The sequence below is a fragment of the Perissodus microlepis genome, chromosome 13 (assembly GCF_051167445.1).
Source record: "Perissodus microlepis isolate ML-2025 ecotype Zambia chromosome 13, ASM5116744v1, whole genome shotgun sequence".
NCBI lineage: Eukaryota > Metazoa > Chordata > Actinopteri > Cichliformes > Cichlidae > Perissodus > Perissodus microlepis.
In genome coordinates this window covers 13863704-13888093 of record NC_140473.1, presented here as the reverse complement: position 1 = coordinate 13888093, position 24390 = coordinate 13863704, and the positions used below count along the sequence as shown (strand labels likewise).

Here is a 24390-nt window from a genome sequence, read left to right as displayed (position 1 = left end):
AAGCTCCACCCTCATGGGGCATTAAATAAACACAAGCGAAAGCCGCCATGCTGGGATAATTAAAGATATAAACAGAGAGGGATTCACGTGTGATGAGTGGCTACTGTCCAAAAAGGGGGAAAAGGAAGTCTTCTTAGAAAAATTCATACGCATACTAAGATGTTGCCACATAGCGCCATCTAGCGTAAAATCCGAACATTTAGTCATTTCTGAAGTTTCCCTGCCAGCCACAGAGCGTTTTAGCTGAAGCTGCGCTCATCCAAGTTTCCTAAAGCAGTGTCCTAATTCGACGAGCCATGCGATGATCTCTCTCCTCTTTTTTCTTCCAAACCCATCACCGCACTTAATCCCCTTTTGATGCTTCACTTTGAGTGGAAACTCCCAAGTGCAAACCACACCCACGATTCCATGTGAAAGATGAGATCAGTGATGTGATAGGAGAGCAGAAATAAACGCGTAAAGTTCAGAGACAGGACAGCAAAAGCCAAACAAAGTTCACAAATCCTTTAAAAGATTTTTTTTAATTCTAGTTTTTAAAAAAGAAAATAAAAATGGCAAAAGTCATACCTTCACACCAAATAATAACATTACAAAAGATGTTTAAGAAAGGTCACTGCTGAAATGTGATGTGCCTCTCTTATAAATAAAAAAAAAAATACCTGCTACAGTAATGAAAGGTAAGCTGGGGGAACATAAATGTATTAAAATGTGAAACTAAAGTGTTGGTGTGTTCATAGATGGCACATTTTTTATATATATATATTTTACATCCTAAATATAGAACAAATAAGACATGGCAATGAATGGAGAAGTATTGCAGTAGGAGGGTAACCGGGGTGATGTGTTTTGTAAAAAGTTTTCACGCACAAAAGTCAGAATGCTTTATGAATTCGAGCTTCCAGGAGTGAGTACTCAGCGAGAGGCAATCAAAGTCACAGTTTTGCGCTGAAACGTGTTAATTTCTGTGATAATTCATCACGAATCAATTCACAAATCATCATTGTTTTTTCATGTGTGTGTATGTGTGTTGATTTTTGTTGTTCTGTTTTTTAGTGGAACATGTGGCACCTGCCCTATGTGCAGTAAAATCTTATAACGCAACATGCAGTGAAGGAACACAAGGGGGCAATATAAGAAAGTGTACCAGCCACAGGGACTTACAGTACAAACTTCAAGATTATTAGGAGTCAAATATGTCAGCCAACTGCAGTCAAACGCTTTAGTAACGCCTTATTAAGATGTGACCAAACAATCACCATTCATTTAGCATTCACAAACAATTTGCACAGACTCACAATGTACACATAGGCCTTATACTCAAAGGTGTCACACTGGAAATGGTGGGTTTATTTAGGTGTGGTGTTCACAAGAATCGAAAGGTTGCATGTAAATAATGTTCAACATAATTGACTGTATGTGTAATCTGCACATACAATCTACACCTCACGTTTTGAAGTAGGTGTGCATGTAATTAGTTGATGTTAATGCAGTGCATACCATAAATCTCATTTAAAGTAAATGATGGCATGGCTCAAAATGGGTCCTTCCTCTGAGCTTACTAAATGCCAACAGCTTCAGACAACAGCAGGATTGACAAACACCTCAGACTCAAAGGTGTGCTCATTAGTTCTAATTATAAATTCATCTCTTCATCGAGATTAAATATAAGGCTCAAACAGTAAACATGTGTATGTTCTTTGTCAGCAAAGCAGAAGATTTGGTAAGATTGTGTTGGAAAACCATAATAAGCTTTCTTGATATGCAATAAAATCTTGGTTAGACCTTTATGTTTGCTGGCGTTTGGTATGCTGCACCTAATACGACAGGCACTGCACTTACATTTCCTACCTATACACAAACCCAGATATCCATCAAACTGTTAGCTGTAGTGTGTTCATAGATGGTGTGCATGAGTCTATGCGTAGTAATCTTAAATGCAGTGAGTACTGTGCGTTACATGGCTGGCACATTTGATACCTCATACAAGGTGCTTGGATAAGAGGTATTCACTGGAGCCAATCATTAATCCTCTTAACACCATTAAATTTTCAAAGAATGTTCAAAGCCATATGACTAATAATACAAAATACCATCAAAGAAACTGGGATGCATAAAAGGTGTCACATAAACGGTGTCAGAAGAGGTACGTTTTGTTTCCATGTCAGAGAGGAACTGTAATGGTGAGATCTTCCTGAGAATATCTGTTCTGCATCAGCTTTATACTGGTGCCTGCAGTGATGCTGCCTTATGTCAATAGTTTGGGCCTTTGCTGTAAGAATCCCGCCTCATCATGCCTCCATAGCACATGGATGGATCGCACACACCAGGCTCACCAGGGATGCCAGGATTACCACTTTTACCCTCTGGGCCATTTTGACCAGGGGGCCCAGGTTTACCTGGAGTACCTGGTTTACCATGTCCCTCCGGACCCATTGGACCTGTGGAGATATAAATAACAAGCAACCACAATGGAACACAGCTGAAAGCTAAATACCAGATATCCACTAAAAGTGCTTCTGCACTTTTACATGACCTTATCAAATGAATGACAAATAAATCTGTGATGTTCTTTACCTGGAGGTCCAGGAGGCCCATGGTCTCCAATCATGACCCGACCAGGACTCCCCTTCTCCCCTTTGAAACCTGGTTCTCCTGCAAACACAAGTGTCCTTGTTAGAGAGATTGTGCAGAAAGTTTTAGGATATGCGACTAACTTGACCTTTATTTTACCTTTGAGACCATTAATCCCAGGATACCCCGGCCGACCAGGTTGGCCTGGCAGTCCCCTAGAACCACTAAGCCCAGGAAGACCTCTGAGTCCCTGGGGCCCCATTGGACCTGGTGGGCCAGGAGATCCAGGCTGACTTTGACACCTGGTACAGCTACTCTGCTGATTGCTCAGTATCAATAGAGGCAGCTCAGCTGGAAGGATTGATAATGAGATAGTTTCATTTGGGGAAAATACATAAAAAATGTTCAGCAGGTAGTTTAAAATGATACGTACCCTGAAGAACCTCTCTGCATATCTGCCGAATGTGATTGTCTGACATTGCACTTAACTGCAATATAAAGTGATAGACCACGACCAACCACTAAGTTATACATAACACGATTACAAAAAACCTATTACAAACAAGTTGTTAGTACAGTATAAGGCACACGTACATATCTTCCTTCGGGTCCAGGTGGGCCAGGAGGGCCCATATCTCCCCGCAACCCTCGGGGGCCTGGTTGGCCTGACTGACCTGGCTGTCCAGGTCGTCCAACTTGACCTTCTTGACCTCTCTGCCCCAGATCCCCTGCTGTCCCTTTCTGGCAAGGATACCACCCCATTATTAGTAATACTAGTTATCATTCATGTTACACTGAGGTAAGGTAATTGCTTTATTGAGCTTGACATACCTCTCCTTTCAGACCCATTGGACCAGGTGATCCCTGTCAATCAAAGTAATGATAAATAATTTAAAAAGATGATAAAACATTCTGAAAAGCATTGTAATTGACATTTATTATTATCATTCTCACTACGTACCACTTATTAGCATTTGTGTGTTTAGGCTTAAAAAAAAAACAAACTAGAATAGTAGGCATCAAACTCCAAAATATAGACAGATAATCTGATTTTTGGAGGTATTGAAGAAAAAAAATTATCTACTAATTTTCTTGTCCAAATTTAGTTAAATCTCGCTAAACTATGCATTTGTACCAGAAACTGTTTTCTTACACGTGTAGTTATGATGCAACAAAGCCTTTCAAAATTAACTCACCACACCCCCTGGCTGCCCCTGCTCTCCTTTTTCACCTTTCATCCCCTGGTGTGGAAATCATTAGGTCAACATTAGATTATATTAAAAAAACACATAAAATCGGGTTTCAGACTTCAGCCAATGCTGTATATGCAAAGTACTGTAGATGGTGCTGTCCATTAAAAATTCCACTTAAAACAGGAAGAATGACACATATTTATAGTAGTATTGAGTTTTAATGTAGTTCAGTGTAGCCATTTCATTCTCATTAGCATTGCTTAAATTAAAAAAACATGTTGTTTACATCCCAGATTAGAGAAACCTCCTGTTGTACTTCCAAAAAAGCAAGTAAAGCTGACGTGAAAGCTTCCAAATCCAGATACAAGATGTGATAATAATGATTTGTAAGTATATTAGTAGACTGAACTATTATGAATTCTATGTCCAAAAAACCTTCCATCAGGAGAGGTTCATCCTTCCAGACAGCAGACACAAGCCTGGAATAGACTTTTCATTTGAGGTTCCACAGTTTCACTGTAATTGCTGTTTTTGGACAGAAGCAAATCTTAATCCAACACCTAAAGGTGATGTTGCGCTAATTTAAAACAGAGGTTGTGTTCTCAATTTTCTAACCATTATTTGATCTGCTTAACTTGTGCTGAGTGCAACATAATTTTGTCTTGAATCTTACCATGTCGCCCCTTTCACCTGGATTCCCCCTCTGTCCCTGTGAAAACAACAAAGGCACAGAGTTTTATTTTATAACATGCTTTTAAAGTTAGACACACTAAAGTCTGTGCATATCACAAAAAGAAAACTAACACCAGACTTTTTGTAGCGTCTTTGTACAAATTACAAATATTACCTACAAAACTGATTGTGATTTACGGCTAATTGATATGAGTGTGCAGTCATTTTTATAACTGCTATTTCTGCAGACAATGGACTTAAATTTCCTGGAATCAAGAGAATACTTTGAATTTCTGACTAGATGTCAAAATTCTGGTGATATCAACAAAAACAGATCATGGAAATACCTTGCTTCCCTTCATTCCTGGCATGCCTGGGTGCCCTGGTTGACCTGGACTTCCTGGTTGCCCTGCACTGCCCTTTAAAAGCATGCAGTTAAACCCAGTAGTTAAAAATGGAAGCACACAAAAGAAATAACTGTTATTTAAGAAAGATGCTGTTCAGCCAGAACATCATAACCAGACCCTTCAGAACACTGGCATAGGACCTGTCAGGGTGTCCTGTAGGGTCTAGCACAGGGTTGTAGAGCTTCTGGATTAATGAGTGGGGCCTCTGTGGGGTCATACGGTGGTATTCAATGGGTTTTGCAGCTGAGGAGTTTCTATAGGAGTTTGTCATTTTCTTTTTGCACTTCCAGATCAGTGTTTGTGGTGTGGCAGGGTGCATTGTCTGCCTTTGTGGTCTGTAACACCGTTTAGGTATGTAGTATGCATCATCGTTTAAATGCCAAATGTTTCCTACTAGAACATTCCATTTTAAATAAAGGAAAATAATGTATTTTACCTGTCAGTGTGGTTTGTAGTTAATGTTGTGGCTAATCAGTGTGTACTGTGGTTTTGATTTATATACTGCATTAATTATCAGCTTCCAAAAGAACTTGCTCATCTGGTTCATATTTAAATGGTAACATACCGCAAGCCCCGGTGTGCCTTTTATGCCCGGACTTCCTCTTTCACCCATATTCCCCTTAATTAAGAGATAAAACACATTTTAGATTGCAGAAAGAATACAATGAGATAGCATCCAAACCACATCCTATTATGTGGCTGATATTTTTGCTTTCTTATCATAATTCATTTTCAGCGATACATGCCATAGTTTGAGCATACTTTCATGAGGTTTTGGGATTGTGCAGTTTGAAGTTTAATTGTGTCTAGTCGGTGCTTTCTTTTCCAGCTGAACAAGCCTCTGTAATTGCAGTCTGAAGTTCAGCCATAAAATCAAAGTAGTGCCTGCATGTCCATAAACTACGTTTTCACTTGTGTGCCATTTACCAATACGCATTGGCTTGTTAAAAGCAGATCAGCTAATGAAAAATGATTAGGAGACAGCGTGTCCAGACCAGACAAGCCCAGACTGCTTACATTTCCACTAAAATTCCACTGACGAAAGCACTAGGTCCTGATCATTGCTTAATTTAGCTCCACTGTAGAGGCCAGAAGATCGTTACTTGTTCTAAAGTGTATTATAGCAAAACAGGGACCAAACAAAACATGCAATGCTGCCGGCCAAGTACTTTTTCTTGTTTTTCCTCAAAGCTTAGAAAGCATCAAAGATTCAACATTATCCAAACTGATGTGATCATGTGCTGCAATTCATTTAGTATCGGCTGGACAATATATATACTGATGCATGACATCATGCCATACTGATCTGCTGTACTTGGAGGCAGCTGCACTGCATTGTAATTGGAGACAGTTTCAATCAAGCTTGAGCTTGCTGCTCACTAATGCAAGCATGGATTAATGTGGATTAATCTTAAGTTATTGATTTCTCTGTGTCGCACTTTTAACTAGTGCATTCACAGCCCGAGGGCTATGGAGGGGGATAAACTCACGTTAACCTCATAGTTTATCCTGTATTAAATGTCTGTTGGTAAGATCAAAGTCAGCCATTATTTCTACTAAGTTCATTCTTTTTTTCATCACAGCTGTTTGAAGAAGCTCAAACATGATGTTCTAAAAGGTGTAAATCATTACCTTCAGTCCGATCGGTCCTTGCAAACCTGGTTCACCAGGTAATCCCATTTCACCCTGCAAAAGAGGGCAAAACTGTGTTGCTAACTCTTCAGATCAAACATAAACAAAAACAGCTATTAACTTACAGGTGGTCCAGTCGATCCTTTAAAGCCCCTGGGTCCAGGCTCACCAACTTCTCCCTTTAATAAGAATCTTATCAGTCAAATATAATCATAATTAATAAAGCAAAACCATTGTTGAGTTTGCTTTGCACATACATTAGGAGCTCTTACCTTTTGTCCATCCAGGCCTGCATTTCCAGGTAATCCAGGCATACCCTAAGAGCAACGACACGTACAACGTGGTGTTCCAGTTAGTATATTTAATAATGCAAAGAAGACAATATGACTATCAGTGCTACAGATTTTCATTGTAAGAAACAGAAATGGCATTTTTTATAAAATTTCGAAGGCATCGTTTGACTTTATGCCTTACCATTGTTGTGAAATGATCATTTCATGGTGTCAGTAGCAATTGTTGTTATTTTCTCTCCATAAAAAAAACATTATCTAGTCCTTGTGGATGGAGAAATGCCTACCAAAATGTTATGCTTCCCAGATGTGGTTGGTTAGTTTACATGAGAAGCAGAGTAAAGTAGCTTGAGGCTTTTTTTGAGGCTAAATTCTTGTGAGTAACAATTTAGTAAATGTAATCACCCCCAAATCAAACTATTTCCTGCAATTTAAGTTTGTTCTTTAAACTAAACCACATAGATCCCTGGAAAAACCCTATGTGCCTCAGCTGAACCTCAGTTAAATACACTGTATTTGCAGATAAATGCAATAATTTTTAAGTGAATGGTTTAATGCACTGAAAGTTTTTTAAGGTCAGCGTGCAGCAATTACTATACTTTTTTGTGTTTCAGTTATCTTTTCTTAAATAAATGCTTTCAGATGCTGTCTTACACTGAAGTTTCAGTGTGCATAGAGGACAGATGGGATAGGAAGGCAGTGAGAGAGTATATAATGTTGCCATGAACACACAGTCCTCTCCAACACGTGAAGAAATCCCCTTGTTGGGACCTACAAAGAAGAACTGCATCTTGTTTTAACTTGAGGAAGCGCAGTTCTAATCCTGCCTCCTTGGATACGTTGCTAGCACTATTGTTCTGATGGGGGAAAATGGCTTACAGCCTTGTGGAGCAACTGAGTCATCTTTTGCAGACCCATCGCAAACGTTTGGACGAGGCTTATAATCATGATCAGTGGGGTGGCTGCCCAGTTGAAAGACTTTCTTCCTAAAACAGATTTGCCAGAGCGTCACAGCATTACCCCGATGAGTTACTTTCACTGCATGAGTCTGTTTGTTACATAACAGGGTTATCCTGGGATGAACTACAGGGGAAATACCCCTAATTTACTGCCTGTCAGGGGTAGTCTTTGTACTGACACTGTGTTAACACTGCAGTCTTCATACACCAAAAAACATTATATGTGGAAACCTGCATGATCCGTGAAATCGGCTCTTGCAGTGGCCTACTTTACTCTTCTCTTTGTATGTTTCTACTATTATTTCATGCTAGAACATTTGTAAAACATTATGTAATGTACCACAGTCACAGTGTTCTGCACTTCTGGTTCAAAATGCTTTGCTTAAAAGTTAAAATCTAAAAAACAATATGATATTCATGCAAGTCTTCAATGTCTAGGACTCCAATTAAAGTTGCGAGACAATAGTAGCATCTTAAGCAACCTGGAAAATACCAAACCTTTGATCAGCACTGTCTATGTGTGTGTTTATGACTTACAGGATGGCCTTCCCTTCCGTCAGTACCAGGAATACCACTGGCTCCAGCTTCTCCCTTAATACATTTGAAAAAAACTGCCATTTAATTTCATCAAAATTTATTGTTAGAAGCCCTCAATTCCGATACCTACATGCCAGCTCAATCACAGTGCCCAACATTTTAGTCAATTTGAGTCAGTCAGTCGACATCTATTTAAAATGTGAACTGCATGCTCGATGTTTACAAAAGCTGGGAATTGGAAAAGGACAAGAGCGACACTTGGTTATGCATGATTCGATTTCCATGGTTGCCAAACGTCAACAGCACAACATAGGGGAACAACTAAGTCTTTTAGGAGTGCACTCATCCAACCTCGTGTCTCTATTATTCCCCTAATCCCTGAATGAGCTTTGTAACATACTACACTGTCAGAACAAACAGACCTTTTGACCAGGTCTTCCTGGAAATCCACCCTTTCCATCTCTCCCAGGTAGACCCTGAAATCACAGAAAATGATATTATATACACAATTATGATGGGCTGTGAGTCGATTCTCAATTTTTTATACATACAGGTTCTCCCAGAGGACCTTGTGGCCCAAGAGGTCCTATACTTCCTTTTTCTCCCTGAAAGTAGAGCAGACAATCAGCCAGTTAAAGCATGCATATTTCATGTTTAAACCTCTGAACTACTTTCAGGATTGTGTGCACACGTACCACTTGTCCAGTTTTTCCTGGTAACCCTGCTGCTCCCGGGGTCCCTTGTGCACCCTAAGGAAAGATTTTCACCTTCAGACAGCCGTGTATCAACATCTGCTCCAGAGTAACAGAGTTGTTTGTGATATACATTGATGGAAAAGCAAACAACTTTTTGTTAATCTGAGGCCCATAATGTAGACAGAGAACTTCATAGTAAAGTCTGCTCTGTGACAAATATGCAGCAGCAGTGGTCTTTTCTGTTGCCTAGATAAACAGTGAACGTAACTATTTAGACTGAAACTTCAGGGAGTGGCATGTTGTATTGCATCATTGGATATTTTTAAATTTGCACTTGTTGACCGAAAACTAGACATTAGTAAAGTTTCTGTTATGCGTTGCCAAGTTAAGGGAACAATGCGTCACTGGATTATCACATACTCAGAAGGAAAAAAGCCTGATTTTGGAACAAACGGGGAATTGCATCATTTGTTTTTCTGCATTCAAAACTATGCTAATGGCCTCAAGAAGGAACACATTACTGTATAGTGCAATACCAAGATGACATTTGTTACTGGCTGACTCAGTGACTTTGGTGGGTGACATTTTTGTTGAGATTCTGTTTGCAAAAATATGCTGAATGCAAAAAACACAGTTGGAAAAGTGTAGACGTTTCTCTCTTTCTGTCTCAGCCCCATTTGTTGTTCACTTAATAAACATGACCCAGTAGCATGCTCATACTCAACTGTCTCAAAAACACATCAGAAATCTCCCTGGCTATAATACTGTAATCTTGTTTGCAGTGGATATCAAATGAGCTATGGCAGAGGGATTAAAGAAGCATTTATGAAAGCTTGTTGTTGGTCTTCACGCTGCAGTGAGTTTTGATAAATAGGGTTTTGTTTTATTTGTAAATGCTAAGATGTGCCAACCTATATGACAACACAGAGCTTAAAAGAAGGACAGTCTTGGAGACTGCACTATAAGCTGACTGACCAGTGACTTGCAGAAAGCTTTTGCTATGGGGCTCATGCTAACAGGTGTGTTTACTTTCGAAGCAGGGGTGCGGTTTTCATTGATTTCTGCTGAAATGAATGCCACCATTGTAGTTACAGTGTTAATAAACTACAGAGATCAATATCACAGGCTGGATGCCCACATAATTAGCAACAAAATTGTTCATTGAAGGGTGATGAATGACTGTGGCCATGAACAACTACCACAGACTGCAAATACACAAACATAACCTTGAATTATGTTCTCCTGGCTTAATTTGGCAGACATCTCATGTTTCTGTTCTCTACATCCTATGCCAGGAAAAAAAGATTGCACCCTTGGTGGTCTTACTATATGGGAATAGTTTGAAAAGGCAGATTGAAACATGTTTGTATCCAAAGAAAACAGTTCATTCTGCAAAGGGAGGAACCTAAAGAAAAGCTTTCGTAGGTCCTTGCTAAGAAAGGTTTTTCGGCTATTGTTCTGCATTGGAAACAGAACAATAGCTGAGAGGAAACGCCTTTTGACCCAGACATGAAGGGAAATTTGGTTTGCTAGTTTAATTTAGACTATTTAAAGCTGATTGCCAAATGGTTATAATTTATGATATAATATTTATTCTTTCTCCCACAGCTAGGAGGATTTCATGCATGTAGTCCAATAATGCTCTTTTCACTGTTTTTGGCCTCACAATGTGTGTGGAATGTCCTTCAGTGAAGTCAGGGCAGAAAAGCCTCTGTCCATCTTCTGACGGAGACTAAAAACCACTTTTTCAGACTACCTCTGCTACCTCTTACTCAACAAGAGCAATCCAAGACTGCATGCCTCTGCCAAGGTTGAAAAATTCCCTCCACACCATCCATGAATTAAATCCCTGGATCCAGAAAGATATCTGGATCTGGACTAGTTTGTGATACTGAGACGATGTCTCTCTGCATTTCTCGTAATGGTAAAGAATTCTTCCAAAAGTTCCTGGATCTAGACTCATATTTAGATTGACTCCAAACCCCTTATTACTTATAATCTGGGCAGATCCTATTTCTGGTAAAATCTTCATGCATATCTTTAAGAGTCCTGCAAGCAACCTAACAAACCAAACCAAACCAATTGCGTAACACAAAAATCTTTTAGAGCTCTGTTTATAAAAGAGGTACTCCCACATTTGGATGATATTTAGCTTTTGCTCCACTTAGGTTAAAATTCACTTCTTGTAAGTCACTGTCTGCCAGAAGAATGTAACACAAGTAGAGGTCCAATTATGGGATTTCAAAAGAGCGCTGGAAATGGGATAAAATAAATAAATAAATAAATTCACCTGGTCCTTAATAGTGTAGTGTCTGCTTACCGAGCTTGTAAAAACCTAATGTGATGGCACAGGAGGATTTACTCCAGGCGCAGAAAAGTGTCAGCAGCCAGCTGAGAGAAGTTTTTAGACCAACACTAAGTGCTTGAATTGTTCTCCCCTTCAGCCAAATAGCAGGGGCCCCTGTGGTCCCACTGATGACCGATGATATGACAGAAATGATGCAGTTTGCAGCAGCTGCATTAACTTACTGAACTTTAAAGCAATGCTAAACACAAAATGCTGTTCAGATGAACATAAAAGGTACTCTGCTGTGTCTGTTGTTGCTGTTTTGGTTATCGAATAAGCAAAAAATGCTGGATCACTTAGGCTTCGCTTGCTTTTAATTGACGGTGCATTTCTACGAAAAAATGTCCTTCCAAGGAAGATTTTCAGACTTTCTTGTTGCTGGATAAAATATAAATTTTTTCAATTTTTTTATTTGGACCTGTTGTGGTGGCTGGCACATTTCAGCGTACATATGATGTATCCTATCATATAACAGCATGCATAATTTCTATTTGTGTGACTAAACAGTGGAAGCTGTTTTTTAGCTGATGCACCACTTATTGTGGGTAAGTCTTGATTCCATAACTTGGTTTTGTTGTCATCTAAGGCTTAGAGATTCCATCCATCCATTTTTGAAAATAACTTGTCCAAATAAGGGTCATAGGTCAGAAAGTGCTTTTCCCAGCGGTCATGGGATGAGAGGCAGGGTAAACCCTGGGCAGGTTGCTAGTCACTTGTATTTTTTCCAGAATTATGAGGTTTATTCCTAACTGAGATCCATGTGACACATATAGTCCTCTTTCAAGGCGTGATCAGTTTTGTTAGTTTGGTTTCTCAGATCACGTGGTCTATCTACAACTAAATATTAACCGCACTTCTTGTAATCCAGTCCTAGGACCTCTACCTTAAATATTGTAGTTATAGACTAAGAAGCAAGGAAAAGATGCAACTCGGGGTGAACAAGACACCAAGAGGAAAGAAGATGCACCCCCGGTTCTCTTTTTTAACGTTCCTAGGAAATGGCGGTACAAAAGTCAGGAAATATGAACACATTTAAAAGGTCTCCGATGACCCTCCCGCTCTCTCTGCTCTCTTGTTCCACACTATAGATGCTGTACTTTTTACTCTCCCAATGGATCTGCTTTATCTTCAAAACATATGGCTTCTGGAGTGATTGATGCAACAATGTTCAAAGTTGATGTGTCTAGCAGGGATTTCCTCTCAATCCTACATTTGATCTCATAAAAAAAAAAGATTTAGCTTGAAAATTCAATGTGTTTTTCTACTTTTAACTATCGTTTCTTTTTCTTTTTTTTTTCCTTCCAGCTATAGCAGAGTTTCCATGCTTGAGCTGATTTCTACAGAAATATAAGGAACTGGATCTAGATACTATATTAATGAATAGAAATGAGGCAACAGCTGAAAATAATAAATAACATCAGCACCTTCTCGCCTGGTTGTCCAGGTGGCCCCGGTAACCCAGGAATACCCCTCTCACCCTGAAAGAATAAACTTGTGTTTAAAAAAAATGTCTATTAGTCGCCACAAAATCATGCGTGACGCCACAAAGTGTTATTTGACCTTCCTACCGAAACACCGGGCCTCCCTTGCTCTCCTTTGTACCCATCTGGTCCACGTGACCCCTTAAAACAAGGAACATGAAAGCAGCTTTAAATTTTCAACACTCTATCTTATCACTGACTTTTCATCCACTGGTTATGTATTTACCTTAATTCCCGGCGAACCTGGGAGACCTGGAATTCCTCTAAGCCCAGGGATACCCTTGAAATAAAAAAAAAAGACAAGAGATGCACACGTTTGTTTAAACATCTGAATCCCCTCCACTGTGTGCATGCTCTCTGGGTGATTCTAGGCTGCGGGCAGATGCTTTTTCTGAGTTTTTGATCATGCTGTAGAACATGTGGTTTACTTTTGGATAGTTTTCATCACACAAAATCACCACCATGTTGCCAGTGCTGCTATAAGCAAAGATGTTTCTTATTTAACCACTGGAAAATTAAGAAAGTAAGCACATTTACCAGTGTGTTTTAACATTCTGAAGCAGTCCTGACCACATATAATGAATAAGAAGAAAACCATTATGATCTACTGGACACAGATACTCAACTGGTTTTCTCAAAAGCTGTTGTGGATGCTGCTGTTGGTGATTATGTTTGTATATTGAACTATGTAGTACTCACAGGCTTACCATCAGCACCAGGAGGACCAGGCTGACCAGGAATACCAATGCTTCCTTGCTCTCCCTAAAGAAAGTGGAATGACGTTATTCAACCATGTGTGATTAAAACTGTATCATGCAGTCTCAAAGCAGTAAAGTAATCCATTTAACACACCTCCGGTAACAGTAAACTTTCTCACAGTGTTGATTTAATTTATCTATAAAGAATGCTTAGCAAGCTTGTTTATCTAATGTAAGATGCACCATGTGGGGTCTTAAAGAACATCTGCACGCCAGCAATGTTCCCAGCATTTTGGATCTATTAGTAAATGTAATAAAAGCATACCGGTGACCTTATAAACACAAACATTAACAAAGAGAGTCTTTTGCCAAGCTTATATCTCTCTGAGGTCCTTGTATAACGGCTTTTATGACCGGGGCTTTTTGATACCCTGTGATCAATAATGGCAAACATGTAGGTTTTATTTCCCACTTTGGTAATTTTCCATTGCACCCAGTATTTATCTTTGACAGCAGTCTGGTTTGGTTTAAGAAAAAACAAAAGTACAATACTCCGTACATGTCCTTACAAGACAAACTTACACACACAAACACACCATAGCAAGCCTCACTGGAGAAAAAAAGACCACTTGGTGCATCCATAAATTATAATACTGTTAGTTTTCAGCAGGTAACTGTGTGCTTAAGAGCTTAAAGTGCTAAAACTTCCCACTCAGCACCGTTTCTGACACAATCTGTTTTCACAAGCTAGTAGGATCTGATCTGTTGGTGAAGTGCAACGTGTGCTCGTCATTTACAGGATGTCTGCACACAGTTCACAAAGGCTGAGCTATAAGAGAGGGAAGGTTTGAGTTCTGCCCTAATACAGTTTGTCATTCCTGAGTTTACACATAAATTCATACTGTTAAAGATAAAGTTGCTTTTGTGATAATTAATCTCTTCAGTCCCCTACAGCTTAAAGCAAATATTTAATGAGCTGTCTGGACACTGAGGAGCTGGACAAGGCAGCAATGTATGCCAAAGCAGGAACAAAGTCAATTTGTCTGCAGTGTTGGCACACAGGCAAAGAAAGATCTTGTGACTAGATTCAGCTCTTTTTTAATATGAACAGGGCAATAGGGTGTCTGAGCGATCGCATGGTTAGATACTGTGTGCAAAGCAAAATGACAAAAGGCAAAGACTGTGAGGAAAGAGACAGAAAAAAAAACTGACCTTCATTCCTGGTTGTCCGGGAGGTCCAGGAGGACAAACACAAGGTTCTGGAGTCGGTTCAGCGCGATCAGAGCACTGTAATAACCAAGCATAACAAGAAATCACAGCCACACACTAAACATAATCTGCAAAGCTCTGATATTAAGGTTTAGTCTTTGGGTTATTTGGTCTTTCTCATTAAAATTGAAAATATGCATCACAATTTCTTGAAACCACTTTAAAGCTGCAAAACATGAGAGAGGGATATAATATTCAAAGGATGCAAAACAGAGAAAAACAACACATTCTCAAAAATCAGAAGGTGAAAGACAAGTGCAGGCTTTAAAAATTCAGTTCAATTCAGTTTTATTTCTATAGCACCAAATTACAAACAAATACTTCAAGGCGCTCTATATCGTAAGTGAAAAACCCTACAATCCCCTGTGGTCGAGCAAATTAATAAATAACATCCTTATATATTAATTGTTCTTCTCGTTTTTAATTAAATTTTTTAAGAATTCTAAGAATAGTAAAATAGAGTTGATAACATGATATAAACAGCTTCACTATGTTTAGCTCTAGCCTACTTGCATATGTACACTGGATATGTAGGTGTCGGAGAGCCTCCATTCAAAAGAAAATTGATGACCAATCCTGGAGATTCCAAACAAACCACTGAAAAGCACACACAGAGAGAGGAGAGAAGTAGCGATACTTGGAAAGCATTTGTAATTTTAGGCTTCTCATCTTGTCTCTTTTGATATTTTTATCCAACAGCTTCACATGAAAAACAGTTATTTGGCACTGGCTTTTGCGGTTGTAGCAAATCCCAAGCCAACAACGGGCCACTGCTTTGCAAACACAGTTAGAGCCAGCAGGCAATAAAAAATATAGTGCAACATGTCTGAAGCTGAGCCACGGGTCCTCCTCCAGCAAATTGTTCTGCGCATGAACAGATGTGTCTTAAAATTAATATGCTGAGCTTACACCTTCGCTTGTAACGCCTCAACGGACTACTGATGAAATAACAGGAAAGAAAGCATCACTTTACAGTCTGAGGTGTGGAGTTAACTGAGGATGAAATCTTTGGCTGCACCATCACGGGGCGCATTGCAGAGCAGAAGCAGATGTAATTAGGAGAGGTGAAAAGTAGGTGAAAGTACGTTATCTTTTAGATGGAAAAACAGGTGTTGGGCCAAGCAGACTCATATACTTACAACTCCAGGTATTTCACAAGCAGTCTCCCGGTTGTTCTGCTCAGGGTCACAGTAAATGCGAAGTTTCTGAATTTCAAACTGGGAAAAAAAAATTTAAAGGAAGAGGTTGTTGTTAGAAACAAAACTTCCGATATTGGGGACCAATAGATTGTAATATGTGGCCAATTACGCGATACTTATTTTAGTTTTATCGGTGCTTTGCCACTAATGAATTGTAACAGCTATTGTATAACTGCTGAAGAAAAATAAGTGCCCTGATTGGCTGCTGAGCTGCTACATGTTGCCAGACCTCCCTCAGTGTGCACAAATGCTCTGCAGTGATGTTACGCTATTCTTCCATTATTTGGTTATTTGGTTTGTTGTGCTGGTAGTGAAACGTCTCCAGGAGGTCCCAGGGACTGCGTCACTTCAGTTACCATGTGAGCATAATAATAATAATTTACATTAAAAAAAAAAAAACCCAGATCAACACAGAGCTTTGATAATAGCACTGACTTTAAACCTAAATAGGTTTGAATATAATAATATAATTTCTAGTTGGATGACTATTTTTACTTATATTGCTAGTGTAAGTTGGCTGGTTTTATCTTTCTGTGTTTATAAAGGCTCAATAACAAAAATGTGTTTTCAATTACAAGTGTGTTTATTCAGAAATAATACCATGACTGACATTGTTAAATAGCTCAGAAATTCATGGTCCTTATGACAATGGATAAGCACATAGAAAAACATTCACTGTGTTTAATATTGTGGATCATGTGAATATATTCCCAGGAAGTTGAATGAATAAAAGTTGGTATTCTTTCAAAACAAAGGATTTTCTCATGCTTCCCAGTTCTTCACGTGTCTTGTTTTAGTTCTGGTGAATCTTATTGCATTAACTAACACTGTGGCACAACGGTGACATGAGAAACCTGCACATCTATATCATGCATATGGGCCTCGGGCTCCTTTATGTAACTGTTTGTGTTCCATCAAACTGAAAATAAGAATGAAAACATCTAGAGTGCAGAGAACATCTATTCTTCTTTTCAGTGTGATTATTGTTGCCTCACTGAGAACTGACCTCCATATATCTATCTATGGAGCAAATTACAACACAGCACTACTAATACAACATTTTTAGTGCAAATGGTGCCAACTGAGACAAATAAAACAATGATTCATAAGACCATGTGAACAAAAGGGTTCATTTTTGCCAAGGATTTATCACCCACGGAGTTAAACATGTCTCCTAGGAGGTAGCAGTAAACTGCATGGTATTGTGTGATCTAGTTAAAAACATATATCGGCACTGAGTTTGCTTAGCTACTCATTAAACAAATGCTCATAGACTTACTGGCACTGTTGTTTCCTTTCTGACATATTTTCCTACTTGGGTTTTTCCATTGATGAAAATGCCAACAGGGGGCTCCAGTGATAAGGTTTCAATTTCCAAGTCATCAACATAAAGAGTGACATCCTCTTCGGTGACCAGCAGACGTAGCTGGTGCCATTTCTCATCAAACAGCTTCATTTATCATAGAAAAAAAAAAAAACGAGAATAGCCAAAACACATTAAAACAACCTAGTGTGATGATAAACACATGAAAAGTGAACCTATTATGCTCACTGCCAGATCTGTGTTGTTTTTTCTTTTTCTTGGACTCTAGAAGATTAGCTCTGCATGATTCACAGTTTGAAACTAGTTTTTATTGTAAAATGGGCCTTTAAACAGCCCCTCACTGTCTGAAAACAGTATTTTTCTCATTGGCTGCCCCTCACAAACAGAAGGTTTGAACAACAAGTGAGTGAGTATATGGCAAACTATAAAGAAGAGCATAATAGGTAAACTTAAAATAAAACTTTGTGTACATTGCTTTGCAACAGTTTGATCTTCTTCTCATCAGGATTCGATTTTGACCCTTACACACTTTAATAAGGATTGTTTGGCAGTCATAGCTACCATACAATCTCACAATACTCATTTAGGACATTTTTCCACTTCAGTTTTAAGGATGTGCACAGTAAACAGCAAACTGCTGCCAGACAGTTTTGAGATGTGAACTAAAAGTGAGAACCAAGATCATCATTTTGATCAGGTGTTTCAGCGAGAAAGAAGATTTCATGTATGTATTGCACTTATAACTTAACTCCAGTGGGGATCATGTTTTGTATTTCTGTCTGAAAAAGAAATCGCATTTATTGTATATTCTAACCTGTTTGTTTTGTTGTGTTGTACAAAAACATGAAGAGAAGATAAATGACCCAGTACAGCTTAAAAGCATCAGTAAAAACTAGAAAACTATTACAGGTACAAGAGACAGACTGAACCAGAATGGTCCAAATGAAACCCTTAGAAGCTGAGATAGCCCAACTTTTAGCCACTTGTATGGCTTCTAAATGGGCTTTACTTCTTTTCCCATAATGCAAATCTGTTTTGAATTAGCCTGTCTTCCTCTTAAACATCCTCATGTTCTCTGAAATAGCTGGAGCTGTCTTGAAAGGCAAAGAGAACTTACACTGATGACACCACAACAGTTATTTTGACTTAATAAAGCTCTTACAAAACAACAGAGGATACAGCCTTTACACAGTGTTACCTACCTTTGCTGTCTGTTGTGAAAAAGTAACAGTCTGAATCCCATTTGGTGCCTTGCTGGTTGTTGTGAACATGACGGTGTGGTCAAAACCGTTTAAAGTTACCGCCATCTGAGGTTTACCATCTCGTGTCTGTACTCTCCACAGGTCCCACTCCTCTTCTGCAATTGATCCTTTGTACCTCAATGTGGCCACGAAAACATATGAAGGAGGCAGGCCATCAGGAAAAAGATTCCTGAAAAATAGAATAAATAGAAGATGGTCAGCGCGTCATACTTTGTCATACATAAAGATGATAAAGAAAAGAGAAAAGCATCCATAATTACCGTGTAGCTTCACTCAAGTCAACACGAGACGTCACCTGATAGGCCTTAGTGCCATAAAACGTCCCTTGAGTCTTCTTTGCTTTTTTTGCCAGATTTAAATGTAACAGGATATCAAAGCCCTTCTCGTCACGGGAATCTATAGGAATTCTGGCGGGACAAACAGTCTCTGTAACAGAGAAACGCAATAAAAAGGACAGAACAAGAGGCTGGATGACAAATGGAGTTCTTTATTATATTAAGAAAAAACACTATACTACTAGCACGAGAGTAACATTTGACTACATTTAACATCATCATATTGGAGAAGAAAAACACAGACGACAATCAACAGCTGCTTACCTTCACATAGTTTCTGTCTTATGACCTGCCTGATCCTGGAAATAGCTTTGTAGTCCTCAACAGAGAAGACATAAGTTGAAAATGGCTTGTTTGCAATGTCCCTCAGCTCATCCTTTTCTGTCTCTGGACCAACACCAATTGCAAACAGGATTACTCTTTTTTTCCTCGCTGCCTCAGCAGCTTTCAGAACCTCATCTTGAGACTTCCCATCTGTGAGGACAACAGCAATTCTGGAAACGCTCGCTCGCTCAGAGAGGCCAAATAGTCTGTCTGTAGCAAACTCAATAGCTGCCCCGGTATTTGTGTTACCCCCCCTGTATTCAATGGACTCCATCGCCTTGATGAGGTCTCTGTTGGTGGAGTGCTTCCCCAGAGGTATTTCTAAATGGGGACTGTCGCTGTACTGGACGACTCCAACCTGGGTAAACCTCTGCCCGACATTGAAGCTCGTCGTTATGTTGACTAGCCATCGCTTCACTATTTCAAAATTGACATCTTCAACACTCCACGAGCCATCTAGAATAAAGACCAAATCACATGGTGCAGTCCTACAACCTGAAGTGGACAAGAAGTGCACAATTAGCAATGCAAAAAAAACGTTTTAATAAATCTTATTTAGTTGAACAGCTACTAGATATGCAATGCGTTACATGTGATAAATGAAGACAGAAGCATTCTTACTTCTTAGGTCTTCATCTTGAGCCGCACTAAAGAAATGGAGAAGCATGAAGCACAGGCATCTTAACACACAATGCATGGATGTTGATTTGTCACCCATTACGGAGCAGTAACTAGTTCCAAATATGCACCTACAGGAAAAGGGAAAAATATGCTTTGTATAGCACGGAAAAACAAATGGACAATGCATGTATTTATGACATGGTCACTGTGTATTTCTTGCCTTGAAAAAAGTTAATGACTCAGGCTATTGTTTTCCCAGTTGTTATTGTTATTATTAAATGCTTGGCTGACATTTATTTCGGCTCACCCCCAAACCACATGTAGGTGATTATACAGGGTGTGCAATACCTTAAGTTACGACAAGGATGTTGGCCACATAATAGGTTTTTCAAAATTATGATGAATGATTCAAGCTTTGTGTACACATGCAAATTAGAAGCAACTGTGCAGCATTTACGCTTTGAGGTCATGGCAATTCCGTGAATTAATGATTCATACTCTAGTTATGCATTTAATGTTTATCCACTTGTGCTTTTTCTTTTTTAGAACTGTCTCCGCCACAGATATTACTAGAGATCAATGTCTCGTCAAGCTGTCTTGGTCCATTATCAGAAACTATACTGTAAACTTTGTTGTCAGGTTGAGGCCCAAGTTAAGCAGAGGACAGATGGGGTGATCGGCAGATATCGCACTGTGTTTCTAATGAACTGAAACAATAAAGTTGTAGGGAAAAAAACAGAAAGACAATGACCTTAAAAAGATGCAAAGAGCTGAGATACTGCAGAGTCAGCTAATAATTCATCCTTGAAAGTGACATTTTCACATTAAATTTGGGTACTTGATTTATTTCACGTTAAAAATAAATATTAGTTGGAGCAGCTTTAAATTCAAAGTAGAATGCTATTAGTGGTATCTTAAAGTTACACTAACCCTAAGCCAAAAAGTTTTGGCATCAGCCACACATAAGGTAATGTAATTGTGACATAATGCAGGATAAGTTTTCACACTACGCTTTTCCTAGAGTGCTAAACCACAAAAGGAAAAGCTACAGGGTATCATGCTCTGTTGACAGCACTACTCAGTAGTGCCATCAGGTATAAACCCTGTTATACTGTATTTGCTTACATTCACTTCCTCGCTCCAATGCTGCCACAATTCCTGCATGAATCCAGAAATTCCATATTTACTAATAAGCACCACTAATCTCCTCACATCTCCCTCGCATCCTTCCTTCATGTGGCGCACAATATTTTTCCGATCTCACCGCACAGCCTCCGCCGCCTCAGTACACCTAAGCATTTTCCCTTCGAGCCTCATCAACCACATCCTCACATGGCTCTGTCAGCTTCACCAAGTAAACAATTCATTGGACCTCTGACCACAACTGCTCTGAAAACCAGTGCTCAGTGTTTCCTGTGGGATTATCAGCTGTTTCCTCAAATCTGCTGCCATTTGCCAATCTCTGCCCACCCTTGGCCCAAATACAGGACGCCTGCCCAGAAAAGCTTCACTCCCACACTTTCCCTCCTCCTCTTCCTTCTTTCCCATCAGCACATGGAGAAATGTTAACCGGTGTCTGCCACATGCTGCTAAAGACGTACAGCAGTTATGTTGTCAGGTGGGTCATTCTTAAGAGTAAGGTTATTGTACACTCTGGCAAAATGTTTAAAGTTTTGGCAGAAATGAACATAGAGAATGAAAGTTTGGGGAGATGCCTGCTAAAGTGTTTTGCACTTATGATTAATCACTTTTGTTTTTCTTCCATATTATTTTAAACTCTCTTCAGCTTATTCATCACTTTTCTGGCTCTGCTACATTAGCCTCTCTTGTGCTGACAATTTATTAACTAATTGACAAATTCCATCGTGATCTCACTTCCCAGCCTCTACTTATCCACCTGCACAACAATGTCATTGAATGATACTGAAATAAAGCAGTTTCAAGGCAAGTGCACAAAGCAGAGTTTGTCTTTTAACAGTACTTAATACTAAAAATATATGTATGTCTGTATTTTGTTTAGTATATTTTACAAGTAAGCACTAATGCTGTTGCATTATATTGCAGTGCAGTGATCATTATGTTTGTTCTAATAGATATATGAACAACACCGTAAAACGATGAAAGTTTTGTTTTTATATTTAGCATAATGAACTAGAGAGTGCAACATACAACTGTGTGTTGCTTCTCTGGCTCTTCTATTAAATCATCCTTTACAGTGGTTCCCAACACGTGAAAGAAAGAAACTGCTGACATGCTGAAAGGAAGCGGTTACAAATGAGGACCAGATATGCCGCATGCAGTAAAAGACTCAGGCCTTGTGGAAGGAATTTGATGGGAAAAAACTGACCATATACCTTTTTGAAGCTTTTGATTGTGACATGTGAAGGTCAACGAACACACGGAGCAGGATATGACCCCTGGCCTCACGAGTATTTTTATTCCTGTGCGGGCAAAAAGCGGTCACACTCTTTAACATAACTAAGTTTTTCCATTGTGTAAAGTCAGCGTGGAAGTGACACCAGCTGAAGGAGGCGTTAAGCTGCCGTCGTTGTGCAAGCCGTTTTCCTCAGAATTTTTTTCCCCCGCTAGAGAGCTGGAGGAGGTTGCTGGAAAACCCCCTCACTGGCAGCGTCCAGCCAGGATGACTTTCCCCTCAAATGACTTTCCTCAAACTGAGTATTTCTACACCTCTGCTCGAGCCACATGGAAATGATTTGCGCCATCAGACAGTCAAATTCCAGCTGTGGACGGTGACCAGACACATGTAGTCATGATGAAAGGAGTCATCCTTCATCGAGGGATAAAAAAAAACAACGTTGCACGTGCCGTGCCGTCATCCTTCATGCATAATGTAGCAGAGTTAACAGGTGCACTCGTGTTGCAGGTAATCATCCCACTGGCGCACTGATCTCTTGTGTTATTGGAGGCAGCACAGACGCTATTAACCTCCAGGTTTTGTTTTTGGTGGTCTCAACAGTGAAGCTGGTATGCAGAGGATTAAATAAAACTAAGTTAAAAGGTCTAAAATAGCTACCACAAGACACTCATTCTGTGCTGAATCTGTTGTTTGTTGCATTTTATTCTACTTTAATAGAATTTTTGTGAAGCTTAGTTTAGTAGCACTTTAGCTCCAGCTGGAAATGCTGTTCAGAAAGCTGCTGAACAAATGATATCTCACATTTCCCCAGATAACATTTCACTTGTTCAGGGTGGGCGACACACACTGAGTCATCACAGATACTAATGAGAGTATCAGACCTCATATTTTAAGCTTAATAATTACACCTTACTTGAAATGTGACCATGATAGCACTTTTTATTACTAAGCTCGCAACGGGAGAAAATTAACACATTTTTCTATTTGTCTTGTTTCTGTAGTGTGCGCAATGCAACTGCAGACTTTAACTCCACGTGAATTGCTGAAGTTAAAATTATCTGCTGCAAATTTGGCTAAAGGAAGTTGTTCCATTCCAGAAACAACAACTGCTGTTCAGCATGTGCAGCACTTGCCAAGATCGAGGGGATTTATTGCTGCCAAATTCTTCAAGCAACAAGGGAAAGCCAAACCCTATCAGTTGTTCTGCGTGGAAATCTGTTCAACTAATCCAAACAGTTAAATAATGCGTTGTAAAACGTTAGCTCATAGAGGTCCTATAGCTTTTCAGCAAACATCTCCATTTTAAATGAGTTCATTCCTTATTTATGAAGATGACTGTGCTTGACATGCATGCAATTCTTACATATGTTAAAAAAAAAAATTTTAAAAAGTGCACGAGTACAATACATGCAGTGATGCATTATCCAGAATGTTTGCAAAGATTTGAGAAATATGACAGAAAAAAACGTTTTATGAGAGGAGAAATTGCCAGGAAAAAAAATCCTGAGATGAATCCCATTCATTCTTTTAGGATAGTTTCATAAACAAGGGACAGATAACTTATTTAATGTCTTCAATATGCAACTGCAACAAGTATAGTACACCAAACTAAGCAGTCAAATCTGAGCAATGTTACCACATTATAACACACAGCAGACTGAAAATCATGTCAACAAGTGAATGTCAGTGATCATGAACAAACACTTTGAAATTAGCTAACAGTTGTTTTGCTATGCACACAAAAAACCTATACAGCACAACAGCATCTTTAAGTCAGTAAAAACAGAAAGGAAGTCAAAAGTTACCAGTAAGCGTCCAAGCACTTGTCTGAATTCCCATTAATCCTCTCATTGAGAGCCAGTGATCAATACTGTTCACAGCCGGAGATTCACAGAAAGTGGATTTCGCGAGAAGTGCACATGTTTCACTGCTGAATGAAAGCCTGCCCTTTCTAGAAGCTCTCCTCTGTTTCTGTCCTTCTTCCTCTCAAACCGGCCCCCCTCACTCCGGACTTTTACTGGCCCGCAGCCACCCTCAATTACCATGGGTGGAAAGAGAAGCAGATAAGGAGAGCAGGAAATAGTGAACCAGACAACCCATCTCCAACAGTCCAAAGGGAAAATAATAGTAATGAGCAGAACTTCTTTCCAAGTGTTGAGGGTTTGGATTGTTGCTTAAGGCATAACCAGAGAACATG

At 39.3% G+C, this 24390-nt stretch overlaps 1 protein-coding gene across 1 annotated transcript; it reads right to left on the bottom strand.

The window, feature by feature from the left end:
- Positions 1–8: 8 nt before the first annotated feature.
- On the bottom strand, positions 9–24390 carry col21a1 (collagen, type XXI, alpha 1). The gene is made up of 29 exons (XM_084948466.1): positions 23999–24390; positions 19817–19944; positions 19136–19690; positions 18797–18962; positions 18477–18705; positions 17230–17400; positions 15891–15968; positions 14695–14769; positions 13484–13546; positions 13011–13064; positions 12872–12925; positions 12728–12781; positions 8957–9010; positions 8813–8866; positions 8684–8737; positions 8262–8315; positions 6748–6792; positions 6601–6654; positions 6476–6529; positions 5409–5462; positions 4784–4855; positions 4438–4473; positions 3768–3812; positions 3403–3435; positions 3166–3312; positions 3005–3059; positions 2731–2922; positions 2575–2652; positions 9–2438 (listed from the first exon to the last, which is right to left on the bottom strand). The coding sequence occupies exons 2-29, from the start codon at positions 19911–19913 to the stop codon at positions 2251–2253; spliced, it is 2865 nt and encodes a 954-aa protein (XP_084804592.1). The 5' UTR covers positions 19914–19944; positions 23999–24390; the 3' UTR covers positions 9–2250.

Coding starts and splice junctions, on each gene's coding strand:
- col21a1 (XM_084948466.1), bottom strand. CDS start 19,913: ATGGGTGACAAATCAACATCCATGCATTGTGTGTTAAGATGCCTGTGC. Junction 18,963..19,135: donor AAGACAGAAACTATGTGAAG/GTAAGCAGCTGT, acceptor TCTCTGTTACAG/AGACTGTTTGTCCCGCCAGA. Junction 15,969..17,229: donor GAAAGGAAACAACAGTGCCA/GTAAGTCTATGA, acceptor TTTTTTTCCCAG/TTTGAAATTCAGAAACTTCG.